This window comes from Nilaparvata lugens, chromosome 8, assembly GCF_014356525.2.
Source record: "Nilaparvata lugens isolate BPH chromosome 8, ASM1435652v1, whole genome shotgun sequence".
In the NCBI taxonomy this organism is placed as follows: Eukaryota; Metazoa; Arthropoda; class Insecta; order Hemiptera; family Delphacidae; genus Nilaparvata; species Nilaparvata lugens.
The window spans coordinates 23,466,499-23,483,623 of NC_052511.1; the positions used below are offsets into that span (position 1 = coordinate 23,466,499).

The following is a 17,125-nucleotide window of genomic DNA, read 5'->3' on the forward strand; positions in this document are numbered from 1 at the left end:
AAGTTGCATTCAAAATGGCGGATCCAAGATGGCGGACCACATGTTTGAAGTCATAGTAGAGTAGTATTTTCAATTTGAGTAAAATCCCCAATCACACTCACCATCAAATTACCTTTGTGTATGAGATATTAAGCCGTTCTGGGACTTTTCACTCATTCTGTATAAACATAAAGAGAAATGCAAAACTGTCGACTTGAATCTTAGACCTCACTTTGCTCGGTCAATAATAAAATAAAGTTGTGTATTATTCATATGAAATCATGTGTCGGCGCATGAAGTCTGTCTGTCTGACAGTCGGTGTGACAACTGCCAAATAATAGTATCAGCTTCTTTGAATTAATGGAACAATTACAGAAATGGCATGTAAATAATTCCAGCTGCTGATAAATGATAAATCAAAACAATTTTTTTATTATGCACTTTCAATGTTATTTTTATATGCTGAAAAAGGTCGAAGGAGTGGGTCGATTTTGTTTCCAACAAACTTGACCTGTAAAAAGGTTCGAAGAATTCGTGTTCAAAATTCTAAGCTGATTGATGAATTTTCTCTAAAATTCTTGTCAAACTTACAAACAGACAGAAAACGACTTTGGGCTCTAATAAGTCAGAAGTGAGAACTTCACTAACGCTCGTTCAAAATTTTTTTGATAATTGATATCATTATCTACAAAAAAGCGGTGGTGAATTTTTGATTTTTTTGAACGATGATTCAATTTGGCGTTAAACTCAAAGAACTGGGAAAGGAACAGAGAATCCGTGGTTTTTGGGGTACTCTGTATAAAGCTCCAGGGCTAAAAGGTCAACTTTTTGTATTTAAACTGTCCAATACTCCAGAATCATTGCACGAGAAATTTAGCGTGTTCGAAAATAATTCCCTAAACGGCCTTTTTTCACTGCCTCATGACTGGACTATACAAAAATGAAGCTTAATACATTTTCTACAAGTTTTGTTTATAGTCCAATCAACGAATGGTTATAAAGGGAAAAGCTTCGAAGACAATTTTTGACCCCGTAGTAGTGAGGGTAGTAAGGACGTAAACATACAAAAAGTCCCCACCTCTACCAACCATGCTAAGGCCAGCCTCTTAGTGGGTAGTAGGGTGGTTCAAAGGTACCATTTTCTGGTTTCTTGCATATAACTAGAAAACTATGCATCTTACGGACATGACTGACTATTTCATACACACCTGCTGATATAATTTTCTACACCCAGGGAGGAGGGGGAATACACCCAACAATAGAAAATCATGTTCTACAGCCAAAATACAAATTCTTCACTATAATACCTTTTCAAGGCCTTCCTTACAAAAAAATACATATTTCGGCTGAAATCATCTCACTAGGGTTATTTTCTATGAGAATCACCCGTTAGAAACATTTAATTCCATTATTTCCTAGTAAGGATACGTCAAGGATCAAAACTTTGAACATTTATAACTTTTGACAGAATAATCAGATCTCCTCGTACTACAGCTCATTCTTCTCAGCTCTCAAGGAGGCTCAAAATCATGTATCATAACTGAAATTTGATTAAAAAATAAAAAATTCCTTCTTTAGTGTACCTATTTTATTTAAATACGGTACACAGAAAAATTGCCAATTATTCCTATATTGAAAACTGTGTATCTCGGTAACCCGGAATGATAAAAAATGGTACTTGGTCTTGATTCGAAGAACAGAATCTCCTATTTAACGCATCTCAGGTATCGTGTATGTATGATATTGATAAATTAGGTACCGTATCCAAGGAGAATATATTATGGATAACACATTTCAGGTAGCCTACGGTACAGTAGGCTTATATCATTTATAATATAATTTTATATTGGAACTTGAAATTTATTTTTAAAAAATCACAAAAAATTAACACGAAAAACAATAAGGTAAGTTACTTATTGCATTAGCATTCATATATCACAAGTTGATGTAAAATGTAGATCCACTCAGTTCAATATCAGTTCAATTTTATTTTTGAAGTTGGCGGTAGAAAAAGAAATATCCTGCTGCCAACATAATATTCCAAAATTTGTTTCAATAACGATTATATTGTGAAATACTGGAATCATCTGCTTTTTATAATATACCAGATAATTTTTATCTTAAAAAATGTAGTCGATCACAAATTATTATTGGAATAGTTTTAAAATATGACAAGGCATTTATAATGTTTGCTATTCTGCCTAACCTGCCTTCAATTTGGAATGGAAGAATCAGCTGGAGAAATCATATGGCTGCAAGTCGGTTGAAATCCAAAACGTTTCTGCTAGATTGTAAAATTTTATGAGTTAAGCATGTTTTTCTTGAAATTTTTGTTATTTACTAATTTAAGATGACCTATTAGATGAGAAATTACTAATTTTGCTTTCCTGTTTTTTTGACAAACTATTCGAAACACTACAATGGTAAGTTGATTTTTCAAAGTTGCTTCCATGAATCTAGCTGAACCTAAAATAGAAATAATCGGGGCCAAAATAGTGGTTATTCTAAGTTTCTGGCAAGATACCTCAATTAGCACTTCTCATTCTTAAATGTAATGATTCAAAACTTCTGGAATCTTGAAGCCGATTGGACTTGGACTTCCATGAAGTTGAAAGCACATACTTTCTGTTACGATTTCAAACTGGTTTCTGCACTGATAAATTTTAATAATTATTATTAAAAATGCATATTTATTACCGTTATATTACCTATTTCAAATCTAAAAATTTTAATTCCAATATTCTTCTCTTTCAAAACGTCATGGCAGACACCTAATCGTAATACAATAAAACGAATTATTCCCATGAAGTTTGAGTTCGGCGTGCGCAATATCTAGTATATACTAGTTTATTGAACAAACTGCTTTATCTAACTATTTAAATTTATAAAGATTACTTTTCATTACAATAGGTCTATACATATTATCAATTGATTGATTTGATCTCACTGTTATAAGTTGAGATCAGCCACAGTTTAAATTTAATTGAACAGATTAAAGTATCTGCTACAATTTTCAATTATCAATTAAAAATGTGTTAGATTAATTACGGTATCCAAAAAATATGTTTAGCTTGATTTATTATTTGGATAATCTTGCTATTATTATATTATTAGGTGTTGGCTACCAAGCAAATTGACTGGGTAGGTTAGGTTTTATTCATGTCCTAGGAACGATTGAGTCTGTCATCTTATTACCTAGACTTTAGACATTCAGATAATCGTGTCCTATCATCATACAATTCTATTCATTATTTGACAAAAATACTAATTTCTTAAGTAGGTAAGTTGGATAAAATTCAAACTTAATTTTCTAGTTTGAGAAACCTGCTTTGAATAGCCTATTTCAGTTCCAGTTTGTTGTTTTGTATAAAAATTAGGCATATAATTCTTACTGCAGTAGTAGGAGACTTTATAGTTTCTCAAATTTGATATTGGCTTTACAAAATAGAATATATTTTATAAATTACAGCTTTAAATCCGTGTTTGTCGGAAGGGCACATTTAAGCTAGATTCGTATATATCGGTATCAGTCTACGTGCTCAGTTTATTATAAATAGTATTCCCAGAGTTCAAATGGGACTAGTCGCATCCAAGCGATTGAAATAATGGCATCTAAGACGGCTTGAAATGAAAAAATAATGTTATATTCAGGCTTGGGACATTCCCATAAAGGTCTTCCCACCAGCATAAAGCCACACGAATTTACTTTCTCTTACTAGATTTATGAATAACTTGTTATGGTCATCATTTCTGAATCTTTTGTTTACAGGCTTTACTTGGTACTCAACTAGTTGTAACACTGGTTATGGTCAGTATTATCCAGAAACTGGGACCTCATTACTCACTAGCAAGATGGCTTCTCTGCTCCACAGGGTGAGCTATCATTTTTCTCCATTCACCAAACTTACTCACCTAACAGAATAATTTTGCTGTAATTTCTTTCTATTTTCAAACTGTTTATTATGAATAATTTTCCTGTGAATCATTTTTTGTTTTATTTTCAACTATCTATTATAAATAATTTTGTGTTCTATTTAACAAATTATTAAATGTATTTATTGGCCTTTTTATACAGGCACAAGTACTGTATTGAATACTATATGCCTATCATCATCTATTCTTTAAAATGATCCTGAACAAAATAGGATGTAAGTTATTCCTTTTCTCAATATTTTTTATAATTCGCCCACCAATATCAACAAGATATTCAAGGTTTTATAATACAATACTATAATTCTTAACCTCGGCTGACTGCAGAAAGCCTAAACATTGAAATATTTTATTAATATCGACTTAAATTTCATATGACGGTAATGTCAGCCCACATCCACCAAAACAAAATGTTTCATATACGGTATAAAAGCTATGTTAAAAATGTTTATAGTTAGTAAACTCAATTACTTCCATTAAAACTAGTTTTCTTGTTTATTGTTCATTTGTCAATAAAGTACATTTATTCATTCATTGAAAACTATAATATTCTGAGAACTTTGACTATTTACTGAATTATTTAATAAACTATTTAACGTTCTATTTTAAACTAGATTGTTTAGTTCAATATTATTGTGTTTTTTCCACAGATTAATACGATTTCTCTATCCCACAAACGATGAGCTGAAAACGTTAGCATCAATACCGAAAGAGAAGAAGTCGAATAAAAAAGACAGAAGACATCATGAAAATGGTAGAACGCAGACTTATGAAACATTCCACGTTCCTAGATCACTCGATTTACAGGTTTGTAACTATAATAGGTATGTGTGATAATAAAGCCCTGCTTTCAGCTCGGCTGGGCAGAAATAGAGTACCATTGTGACCATCTTGTGGTTGTGTTCACACATTGCATATTTCACAATATGTGAACACTCCCATAAGAACGAAAAACAAAAACTATGTAGGCCTACTATAAGAACAAAAAGATGGACATCTTTCTGCTCGGAAGAGGAGACATCTATTGGCAAACAGGACTCCAGTGAATATTGTTTGTGGGGAAAATAACGTTTTTAACAGTATGTAAAATGTGTAATAAATTGATCAGATATGTATGAGAGATAAATTTGAATTGGAAATCAGGATTTGAAAGGATGGAATTGAAATGAAAGCAGGGCTTTAAGTCGACTGACTGTCTTGAATAGTTTATATTTATAGTCAATGTGACGCAGGAAAACGGTACATTTTTAATATTAGGGCTACTGTGAGAAAGTCGGTATTTCTTTAAAAGTCTGAATAGTTGATGTGAACACATTGCCATTTTGTAATGGCTAATCGTGGATCATTGGACTGGTGTGAAACGCGCAGTAGAAGTAAGAGCATTTAAAAAATTGGTGATATCACTGCCGCTGAAAGAATATTTTGACAGCATTACCACATTTGACGTCATGAACCCTGTGAAGTTAAGGTGCTCCGTACACGTCCTACAACAATACATGAAAATTAATAAACGAAAATATTTAAAACGAAAAAACTGAAGATCCTCAAGATTTGCTACTCTGTCCACTGTCATTCCAAAGTTTCTTGTTGCCTATTGTAATGTATTGATTGTATCATCAAGTAGTGAATTGTTGATTGTTATGACTAATGACAGTTTGATGTTTAACAGTTGGAAACTGCAAAGGTGACTGCACTGGATGTGATTCATTTGCGCTACTATGCCGAGTACCAATGGCTGATAGACTTTGCCCTCTACTCTCTCTTTGTCTTCATCATCACTGAGGTAGCAATCATATTAATTATATCTGTAGTCTGAATAAAATAAGTTGAGACCTAAGCTCCTACTCGACCAAATATTAGCGTCGCCATTTTTTTCAGATGAGACTTTCTCATTCACTGAATGTAACAAGGTCTTAGGATTATGATATGTTCATTTCCAATTCACAGATATTTTTGAGTCTAGAGTAACTACAAAATGAAATTTTGAGTCAGTGAGATTAATATAAGCTATGAGATCAAAACCATATCACAATTCTCGCCTAAATGAATGCTGTACAAACTAGAAACATATTTTGTAAACATTCCATTCCTAGTTTAGAGGGTCAATGTTTCGTATAGAGGTAGGTTTACGTTCATGGGGCTCCACAGTCGTCTACGACTGGAACTATTCAAAAATTCAACCATTCGAAACTAGGAATAGAAATTCATTCACAAAAACAGGCAGCCTATCCGGAAGTAAAAGAAATTAGAGTAGGTGTACCTGGTGTTCTTGGAGCAATTCTATATCGATTGTATACCAGCGATCTTTCTGAGTTGGAAAATAATACAGTGACAACATTTGCTGATTACACAGCTTTACTAACTCTGGGCGACAACAGTCAGGATCATCTATGAGGAAACGTCAGGTTGCTGCTGAGACTGTCCAAGACAATTCAACCAACAGAAAATATGAGCGAATTTCTATATCCATCAATGAGAAAACTTTTCCATTTGCTAACGAGGCAAAATACCTTTAGTGAGGTCCACTTTATAATGGCAGTGTTTGATTGACAAAATTGTATTGCTATCCTTGTCTATCATTCAACAAAGCGGATAGCGCTAACTTTTTCTCGCTTTGCTCCGTTGCCAGATCGTTATTTAACAATGTAGAAATATAATTAATTAACAAGATATTTAATCTTGATTTTGAAAATTCATTATGAAATCATTTAAACATATAATTTCTCGCTTGATAAAATATAATTGATTATTTTAAAAGAGAATGAGCAGTTGCATCAATAAACCGGTATCAGTTACCCTCTATAGAAGGCATTGACAAGACAGAGGATCGGCAACGTTGTACTCCTATCTTTCTTCACTGCCATTATAAAGTCAATATCACTATAGGCATGACTGGATGCAAGGTTGCGTTAGGGTGCGCGCATAGTGAGGAGGGAAGCGGTCGAAGCGGGATGGAGATAGACCTACCTCCTGTAACACAAATACATTATGGGGCGCCTGCAAGATGACACGGTCGAGGTAGAGATACACCTCTTCCATAATACGGAATGTATTTATGTTTTAGTGAAGCCCCATGTGAGTTGGCGGAGCTTTTAGACGAAAATCGTACTCAAGAATGAGTTGAAAACCAAAATTCACCCACAGTATCCCTGCTTGTCGTAGGAGGCGACTAAAAGGGACCCCAAGGCAACTCCACAAGTTTCCTTGCCTTTAAACCCACGGGATCTGCCCCCATGATGGCAGTTTCGGAGGGGCAAAAAGAAAAATCCAAGAGATTAGAGAGTGGTGAAACTCCAGGCACAAATGTGCATCAAGAGGTTGAGTCAAGGGTGGCCGGGCGCCCTAGAGGCAAATTGGCCGCCCCTTCCTCAGCGGAAGACCCTTCAAAGGTGGCCAGGAGTGGAACTCACGTAGGTCATGAGGACCAATCAGTCTGAAGAGACTGCCAAGCATATCACACTGGATTGCGACAAGCAACCAGGTGATGAATGGGATGTTAGCATAGGGAAAAACTCTTGGTTCTTGTGAAGGACACAGGTATGGTTTGCCCAACTACCATACTACTTGGGAACACAATAAGCTTCGGTTGACGTGTGGGGTTCTTTGAACCTTTGGATCCTTGAATCCGTCCCTTAAAAAAAATTATAATAATATGTTTCAGTGAAGTACCTTGATCTATTCTGCTATTCTGCTTCAAAGGTAATTCTGCTCCTGGAGTGGACAATCTAAAAGCTACTTGTCTAAAGAAGATTGCTCCCTCAATTACAAAACCTCACAAATGTATCATCAACAAATGTTTCGAGGTGGGTCATTTTCCAAGACAGTTCAAAGTTGCCAAAATTGTTCCTATCCATAAATCAGGTGATCCGTCCAACCCTACCAACTACCGTCCTATTAGTCTGATGAATAACTTAGCCAAAGTAATGGAGAAGATAATTAAAAAAAGATTATTGGGCTATCTGAATAAATTCAACATTATTAATGAAAACCAGTATGGATTCCAGCCCGGTAAATCTACAGAGGATGCCATCACCAGATTATTACAAATTATAACAAAAAACTTTAATAATAAGAAAAAACCGTTGACAGTACTCTTGGATTTAGCCAAGGCATTTGACACTATCTCTCAAAAACGACTTCTGGAAAAATGGAACACCTGGGGATTAGGGGTATACCACTAATATTATTCAAGAGTTACCTGTCAAATCGATCTCAGATACTCAACACAAGCAATATGAAACTCACTGATTCTGGTCTGCCGCAAGGTACTGTCCTATCTCCCATTTTGTTCTTAATCTATATCAATGATCTCCTTAAATTAAATATAAGAAATTGTGATATAATATCATTTGCAGATGACACTGCTCTAACTTTCACTGAAAACTCATGGGATGATGTAAAAATTGCAGCGGAAAGTGGACTCAGATTGGCGTTCTCTTGGCTTAATCAACACATATTGACCCTCAACACAACTAAAAGCGTCTTCATGTTATTTTCACCCAATTCCCTTACTCAACCACGAACAATAGACAGTATAAAAATCCATCGATTAAACTGTAACGACCATAGACTTGTTAGCTGCTGTTCTTGTCAGAAAATTCAAAAAGAAAAAAAAGTTAAGTACCTGGGTATCTTGTTGGATCCACACTTAAGGTGGGATAATCAAATTAATAACATGTGTCCCAAACTAAAATTCCTTAATTCAAATTTCACCAAATTAGACAACTGAGCAATATAAAAATAGCTAAACTATTCTATTATTCGTATGCTCAATCCGCTTTTCAATATGGCATACGGGCTTGGGGGGGAGCTTTGAATGCGCATTTCACAAAACTTTTCATTATTCAAAAACATCTTTTAAAAACTATTCTAGGCAAACCCAGACTTTTTCCAACAAAAGATTTATTCAGGGAGTTCAAGGTTTTAACAGTTCGACAACTTCCCATAAAAAATTTGGTACTATATATTATAAAAAATAAAAATTTATTTGAACCTCGAGAATCTCTTTTGGGCTTGCGCCCCGCGCGAGACATTTTCCAATTTGCCAGAATGGACTTGAATGTGTGTAGGAGACAGTTTTCTTATATTTCCAATAAATTAATAAACCACATTCCCTTAAATATTCTTGAAAAAAACAAACATAAACCAAAGGCTTAGATAAGACATAGATAAATGGATAATAGCAAATAAAATCGAGGAAAAATTGTTCTAAATAAACTAATTTTCGTCTACTCCATGGTTGCAGTTGACTTACCTACCTCTTACCTTTCTCTTCTTCTTCATTCTCCTTCTTCTTCGTCTTCTTTTTTCTTCTTGGCCTTTTCCGTCTCTTCTCCTTCCATTCCTTTATTTTTAGTATCCTTTTTATTATTAAGTACTAGTTTTTATTCTGTATTTTTTTTCAAGAAATTTGTTTTGGATCATTTTTGTTAAATATTTTTGAAAAACATTTATATTGCAACTCACACCTGCGCACAGGGTTTCTTTGCAGGTGTAGATTCTTATGTATATATTTTGTCTTGAAAGTGTTGTATATTTTTTGAGAATCAATAAATTTGAATTCTCTTCACCATGTTGCTAATTGGCAACACACATATGCTGCGCAGGAGGTATCGCTTCCTTCTCCCTCTACCTCTTTTCTGTGTGCGTAACCTTAGAATAAAAAGAGAGATGATTGAGAATAAGGTATAGACAAATCTACTAGTTCGGCTGATATGCCGAAATTCTGCTCTTTCAACCCACAAGTTCCTCATCTACAATCATCTGAAACTCATATGGTAGTATGGAATCCAACTCTAGGGCTGTGCCAGTAAGAGCAATCGAGATGTAATTCATAGATTCCAGAATTTCGTTTTGAGAAACATTGTCAAAGCAATCCTTGTATTATTTTTCTTGAACATTTTTAGGTTATGTAACAGTCGTAAAATATGGTTAGTTTTTACGCATAATTCTGATACAATTTTATTCCAAAATAAAGTTGAAAACTATAAATTATGAATTTAGATGGACTAATCCAAATAATTTAGGTATTCCATGACATCTATTTGGCTTTTCATCTACTCAAAAACAATAACTGAATTGTGTTTGCTCAGTCAAGTCTAGAGCTTAAATTTAAACCCTACCCCAGTCGAGGGTTTAAAATCACGCTGTTTTAAGTTCTGGACTTAACAATTTTTGATAAATCCTCGACTCGGAAAGAGGCGAGAATCTAATTCAAGTCCTGGACTTATAAGCCCTTCACTCAGAAAGCGAAATTACAAACTCCAGGGTCTAATGTGATCTCTAAACTCCAGAGTCTAAGTCCTCGTCTACGTTAACGCTCTGACTCGGAAAGCCGATTTTCTGACTCCAGAGTTTAAATTTAAAGCCAGTTAAAGTCTAAAACTTAGCTAAATCCCGAGCGCGGAAACCGGCCCTAAGATTCAGCCGGAAAGCCGACATCCACAGAGATCTGAAGGCGGAGTTCGTTGCAACAGAAATTGGACGCTAGGCTCACAATCATACAGATAGGATCAAACGACATGAAAATGAAGAAGTCGATCAGCTACTTGACAACACACATATGCTGCGCAGATTGAAGCGCACCAAGCCCATCGAGTAGTGGAATGAAAGTTACAAAATTAGAGCCGTGTTGATAGTGCAAATGTGTATCTATAGATAATGTTGTCACTTTTAGAATATGATTAACCGTTATTTTCATTTTTTTTTGTTGCAGATCTACACAGCCTTTGTACCATTGAAAGATGAAGTCAACCTGAGTATGCTATGGTGCATGCTGGTCATAGCATTCACATTGTATCCTTTCAATATAATTAATGATTTTATATCTATTCTCATTCATGTCCAATCATAATCGTGTAATTTCTATGAATTATGTAAAATTAGTCTCATTACTTATCATTTTTATATTTTTTCATATCTTTCAACTGTCCAACCCCATTGTTTTTCAACTGACAATCATTCTTAATTTTAGCTGATTTCTTATTATTCTCCAAGTGAGATATGGATGGGAGTGAAGATTATGATGATTTTCGAAGTAAGAATAATTTCTCATAAATAACTTCATTGCAGCTCATTCAACCAAAGCTGATAGCTCAAAGGGAGACTTGAATCTACTATCGCCACTTGATCTAGAAAAATAGTTTCCTTAATGTTTTACGGCAGTAAAATCCTGCTTTCGCTGACGGTGCAATACTTCAAGGGCTCAGAGTCGGTAGGCGAGAGGTCGACAGTGATTGTGACAGCTTTCGCCTATCTGCTGGTGGCGATGGTGGTGCTAATTGTGGACGAACGCAATCTGGAGACTGGACTGGAAACGGCCTACACCAGCTTCAACGAGAGTGCGTCCGTGTTTCTCGAGAACCATGGCTTGGATTCGCAGTGAGTAATCGATTTTTTGTGGCAGATTCACACTAGCAAATAATGTTTTTTCTGGTTGTTATCCTATCTAATTGATCTATTATCAAAACTAATAGGCCAAACGGCTTTAAATTAATTGTTTTGTTATAGATAGTTCAGGCAATGAATGCTCAAAAAAGGGTATAGAAGGAAATGATGGGAAGACAATTTTTGACCCCGCAGCTCTGTTTGGGGCAGAAAGGAGGTAAACATATCAAAAGTCCCCACCCCTACCCACTGTGCTAAGGGGGTGAGGGGTGGTTTAAAGGTAACATTTTTTGGTTTCTCGCCTAAAACTCAAAAACTATATTGTATCCTAAGGACTTGACTGTCATATGACAAATTAAAGCTTACATAATTTCCTACAATATTCATTCCACTACTTTTTTTATATCTCCTCTAGTTTTCGAGGTATCCGCTCTTGAAGTTGTGACATTTTTGAAAAAACACGTTTGCAACCAATTTTTTTTATTTTTGCTCTCATAACCTTTTAAAAAACGATGTGAAAAATCCATGCTGATTATGAGCTCATAGAGCATTAAATTCTCTTCAATTTCATGTATAATTTCACGCTTTTACGAATTTCCCTACATCTTTTGCAGCAGCTTTAGTGTTGAGTGTGAAATCTCCCATTTTTGCAACAATAGACCAATTGACAAAGAAATTTGGAGGGAAGAATGTTTTAAACAAAATTTTTGACCTTGCAGCTTTGTTGAGACTAGTTAGGAGAAGAACTTATCAAAAGTCCCCATTCCTAACTCATTTGCTGAGGGGATGAGGATGGTTTAAAAGTTGCATTTTTCAGCGTTTTGCTTCCACGCTCATATCTTAAGTAAAAAATGCGTTCAACCGACATAACAAACAATTCAAAAATGAAGCTTCATAAATTCTCTATACTTTTTGTCTAGTGGAATTTTGTGATATTCCCAACAGTTTCCGAGATATTTGTGGACCATTGAATTCTCTTCGAAATGATGTATTTTTTCACTATTCCAAGTTTTCCTTTCATTGTTATAGGAGCTACAATGTAGTGGGTGAAATTTTCTTTGCTGCAACAAGTGTCAACTCAGCGGTTCCACACTTTCAACGGAGGGGATAAAGATGCGCACTTTTGCTATGTTCACCTACTAACTAGTCCAAATTAAGCTGCAATGTCAAAAATTTTGTCACAGACACCCACATCAAATGTCTTTGTCAAACTATCAATTTGTTGCAGCAATGAAAATTTCACCCCCTACATTGAAGCTGCAATAACATTGAAAGGAAAACTTGCAATAGTGAAATAATACATCATTTCAAAGAGAATTCAATGCTCCATAAACCTACGATAAGCATAAGTTCTTATGATGCATTGTTGGAGAATTATAAGACCTGAAAGAGCAAAACATTGGATAAAAACCTGTTATTTCAACAATTACACACCTTCAAGAGTTAAAATCTCGGAAACTGTTGAGAATATCACAAAATTCCACTGAGCAAAAAGTTTAGGGAATTTATCAAGTTTCATTTTTGGATTGTTAGTTATGTCGGTTGAACGAATTGTTCTCGATATATGAGCGCCTTTTAAACCACCCTCACCCCTTAATAAAGGCAGCTAATCAATCAATCAATCCCCTCAGCACATGAGTTAGGAATGGGGACTTTTAATAACTTCTTCTCCTAACTAGTCTCAACAAAGCTGCAAGGTCAAAAATTTTGTTTAAAACATTCCCTCCAAATTTCTTTGTCAATTGGTTATTGTTGCAAAAATGGAGATTTCACACTCAACACTAAAGCTGCTGCAAAAGGTGTAGGAAAATTCGTAAAAGCGTGAAACTATACATCAAATTTAAGAGAACTCAATGCTCTATGAGATCATAATCAGCATGGATTTTTAAAAAGTTATAAGAGCAAAAATAGAAAAAAATTGGTGGCAAACGTGTTTTTTTTCGAAAATGTCACACCTTCAAGAGCGGATATCTCGAAATCTAGAGGAGATATGAGAAAAGTTGTAGAATGAATATTGTAGGAAATTATGTAAGCTTCAATTTGTTATGTGACAGTAAAGTCCTTAGGATACAACAACGTTTTGAGTTTTATGTGAGAAACCAAAAAATGTTACCTTCAAACCACCCCCACCCCCTTAGCACAGGGGACTTTTGATATGCTTACCTCCTTACTACCCTAAACAGAACTGCGGGGTCAAAAATTGTCTTCCCAATTTTTCGTTCTATAACCTTTCCTTGACTGGACTAAGAGGCTCACTAGCAATCATTATAATTGTTGAACAATAAGTTTATAATGGAATGCGATTTTAATTGCGTTGATGTGTTATAGAGGCCCAGCATCGAAGTTGGTGTTGAAGTTCTTCCTGGCTCTGTGGTGCGCCCTTGTTGGAGCTCTCTTCACGTTTCCAGGCCTCAGGATGGCTCGCATGCACTGGGACTCACTCAAGTAAGTCAATAAACAATTAGATAACTCTCTAGTTTGAGTTTATTTTTCTATCAATTTTTTTGATAGTATTAACTATTTAGTTTAGGAGTTATGATTGTAGTAATATGTGCTCTGTTGGCTATATATTATTTCCAATAGGGTCCTAGCAAATTCGTTCGTTACCATTAAAATTGAATTGAATTGAACTAACCTTGATGACCCATATACCAAGGCCGAGTAATAGTAAAAGTAGTCATCGACTTTTTATTCATTTATTCTCTATTCATTCATTTATACAATAAGTACATTATCAAAATGATAGGGAGAGGAAAAATAAGGTAACCTTGTGCTATTCTTCTCCCAAATTTAAATAACATATAGTCCGAAATTTTCAAATCACAACTGTTATTTCCCAGTTACAATAATTTACTTTCATATTCACTTTTAATTATTTTAAAATGGAACATAACATGATCAACTATTTCTTGGTTTTCAATAATTTTCACAAAATTTAACAATAAATCAAAAACGTAACTGAATTCAGATAATTTGTCAATTTTCATTTAGGTGGAGTACTTGTATTTTTAAATGTAAATTTATTTTATCGATTCCCAGACTACTTCGTTCATTCATTAGTTTTCCATTATTTACCCAAATTTATTCCGTTTTTGGTAGATACAATATCAATACAGAAGCCTAAATGATTATTCCTCAAGTTTTAATAATTCGTTCACCTTGATGTAGTTCGATGTTCTCAGGCAAATGGATAATTATTTTTCAGTTTTCAATAATTCATCCCAATTTATTTTTATTTGATTCATTTGCACTGAGTCTATCCCCAAACTTCAGTTTCGTTTCAAACAATAATTTACAATTCCTTTATCCAAATCAAATCAATATATTGTTTACATTGTTTGCAACATTCTTTATCAGATGACATTCACAGTCGATCACGAATTAGCCTTGTGAGAGAATAAATTTGAGAAAGGTTTAAAGTCGAATATTTCCTCAAGTTCCGGTTGCTTTCAGAAAGTCCAGATGGTATATTAGCATTTATTCGAATGTACATTCCGAATAATACTAGCATTTTATATTTCCATTTGACATCAAAATCCTACCCCCCCCCCTAACCTACCCTTTCACTGTTCAAACATTAATAAACATAACTTTTCAGTTTATGTTACTATTGGCTTGATCCACGTCAAAACTGAATGGCTCAACTTCCCACTTGTTTTAGTTTCTCAAGAAATGGACAAAATAGGCATTTGATGTTCTGAGATTGTGTGAAACTGATACCCTCCTAATTTATCATTTTATTAACCCAAATTTCTTTGAAATTACAGCAAAGAACATAATTTATTCATAATTTTTAACATTTACAACTGTATTTTCAAATTATTCACTTTTAATTGTATTTTCTTTCTTTGTAGGTACTGCAGCGAGCAACGCCTGCTGAAACTGGCGCTGAACATAAGTTTCGCGTCGCCGTTCCTGCTGACGCTGCTGTGGGTGCGCCGGTGTCACGTGACTACCTGACCCGGCAGCTGATGACGTCACAGGCGTTCGAGGCACTGCGTCTGTGGCTGGTGGTGGCCGCCATCTTGCATCGGGTGGCCCTCATGCCGCCCTATCTGCAGGCCTACCTCAACCTCGCCTACAATCGGGTGCAGGAACAGAAGAGGGAGGCTGGAAGGATCACTAACATAGAGCTGCAGCGCAAGGTTGGAGCTACTTCAGTTCAAAAGTTACTAGTTTTTTGTTAAAAGTTATTCTCAGGCTGGTAGGACATGCATGATGAACATAATATGTGTACACGAATGTCGTCATACATTGTTGTGTCATCACAGCGAAAGTCTTCGGACAAAATGTTTTGAGGTTAGGTTTTTGTACCTTCGACTTTTTTTATTATATTTTCTTCGCTGCTCTATTCAAGGTTAATTTTTTTCTCATTATAATCCATAATAAATAATAAAGGAGAAAATTGGCTTATATACGAAGGGGATAGAAAAATCACGAATTACGCATCATCACGTCTCAACATCTCAACTGATTAACTCGAAATTTTGCATATAGATTCCCAATTTACCGAGGATGAATATAGGCCTATTTTACATTCTTCAAGATTTCAGTGGGTCAAGTTTTAGTTTATCAAGTTTTTAATTATACCCTTGCGGAGCACTGGTCACCTGCTAGTTTGTCATAAATTTACTAGTTATTTTGGTTTATTGAATGAAAAAGACTAAGAAATTGTCAAAAAACTAGTTATTTTGGTTTATTTATTGTTTTTGGTTGTTTATTCTATGTTAGTGTGTGCATGCAAGTTCATCATGCAGTTCCCACCGTTAGTGGCCAACCTTAGCCGCAAATTAATCTTCGTTGAAACTTCGTATAAAACTCTCTTAGTTTATCTCAGTCCAGTAAAACTACGTCTATCTCAGTTCAGTAAAACTTAGTTATTAAATTTCATGACAATAAAACTTAGTTTATACCGCGGATCCAAATACGTTTAGTTGAACTTATTTTTGTTAGTTTTTTCAGCAAAAAGGACCAACGCTGCTTACATACAACAGATAACAACTGTGTTATAGTGTCGCCAGGCAAACTTTATTTGCTCTCTCCAACATACAAAGTTGAAGTCTTTTCATAGTGAGATGGTAAAAGAGTAATTACTAAGAAAGTTGAAAATCAATTACTAAGAATTTATTTTTAATGAGGTGTGATAGCAATGCAAATAGCAGAACTTATAAAAAGTTGGTTCATTTTTTATTGTGTTGCTATCGCCCAGTTGCTCTCTGTAAGTAAAGTGTAAGCCTTCGGCTTCGGCTGCTCACATACAGAGATCTACTGGTGATTGCAAAGCGACAGAAACTATAGCAACTTCTGTTTCCAAGCTACTTGCTAGCCGCGTTGCTAACAACTCACTATCAACAAGACTTGAATTTCGTATGTTGGAGAGAGTACTCAAGTTTGCGTTGCGTTGCTATCACCCGGTTGCTCTCTGTGTATAAGCCGCCTTAAACTGGATTCGCACACAACAGTAATTTATTATTATTAAACGAAAATCCAAATTAAATGCTGTAAAGACTTCTGCTACTGCAAATATTGACAACAGGGTAAATAGCTAGATGGAAAATGGATGAGCGCAACTATTCAAAAATTATTTGTCAGCCTGGGAAAATGCAATATCTCAGTAATTTCCATCAGTGAAAATATAATTACAAATTCAAATGGTATTATTCAACTCACTCGGTCTGGCTGAGTGGGAATAGTCCAATTAAAACTTGTGGGAATTATACTTTCACTGTTCACTGTCACTGTTGTGTGCGAATTCAGCTTATTGGAATTAAAAACTAAATTACTCATAGAAGATTACATCACCCATTATACCATATTTACTTCTCAGAGG

The 17,125-nt window shown here is 34.9% G+C and overlaps 1 protein-coding gene across 1 annotated transcript in view; it reads left to right on the plus strand.

The window, feature by feature from the left end:
- Window positions 1-2,201: 2,201 nt before the first annotated feature.
- LOC111046845 (transmembrane protein 161B) overlaps window positions 2,202-17,125 on the plus strand; it is a 31,444-nt gene continuing 16,520 nt past the window's right edge. Inside the window, 9 exon segments of the mRNA XM_039434300.1 lie at window positions 2,202-2,402; window positions 3,749-3,852; window positions 4,560-4,716; window positions 5,579-5,692; window positions 10,625-10,704; window positions 11,074-11,289; window positions 13,624-13,740; window positions 15,150-15,229; window positions 15,232-15,440. Coding sequence (XP_039290234.1) covers window positions 2,400-2,402; window positions 3,749-3,852; window positions 4,560-4,716; window positions 5,579-5,692; window positions 10,625-10,704; window positions 11,074-11,289; window positions 13,624-13,740; window positions 15,150-15,229; window positions 15,232-15,440 — 1,080 coding nt within the window. The 5' untranslated portion in view covers window positions 2,202-2,399.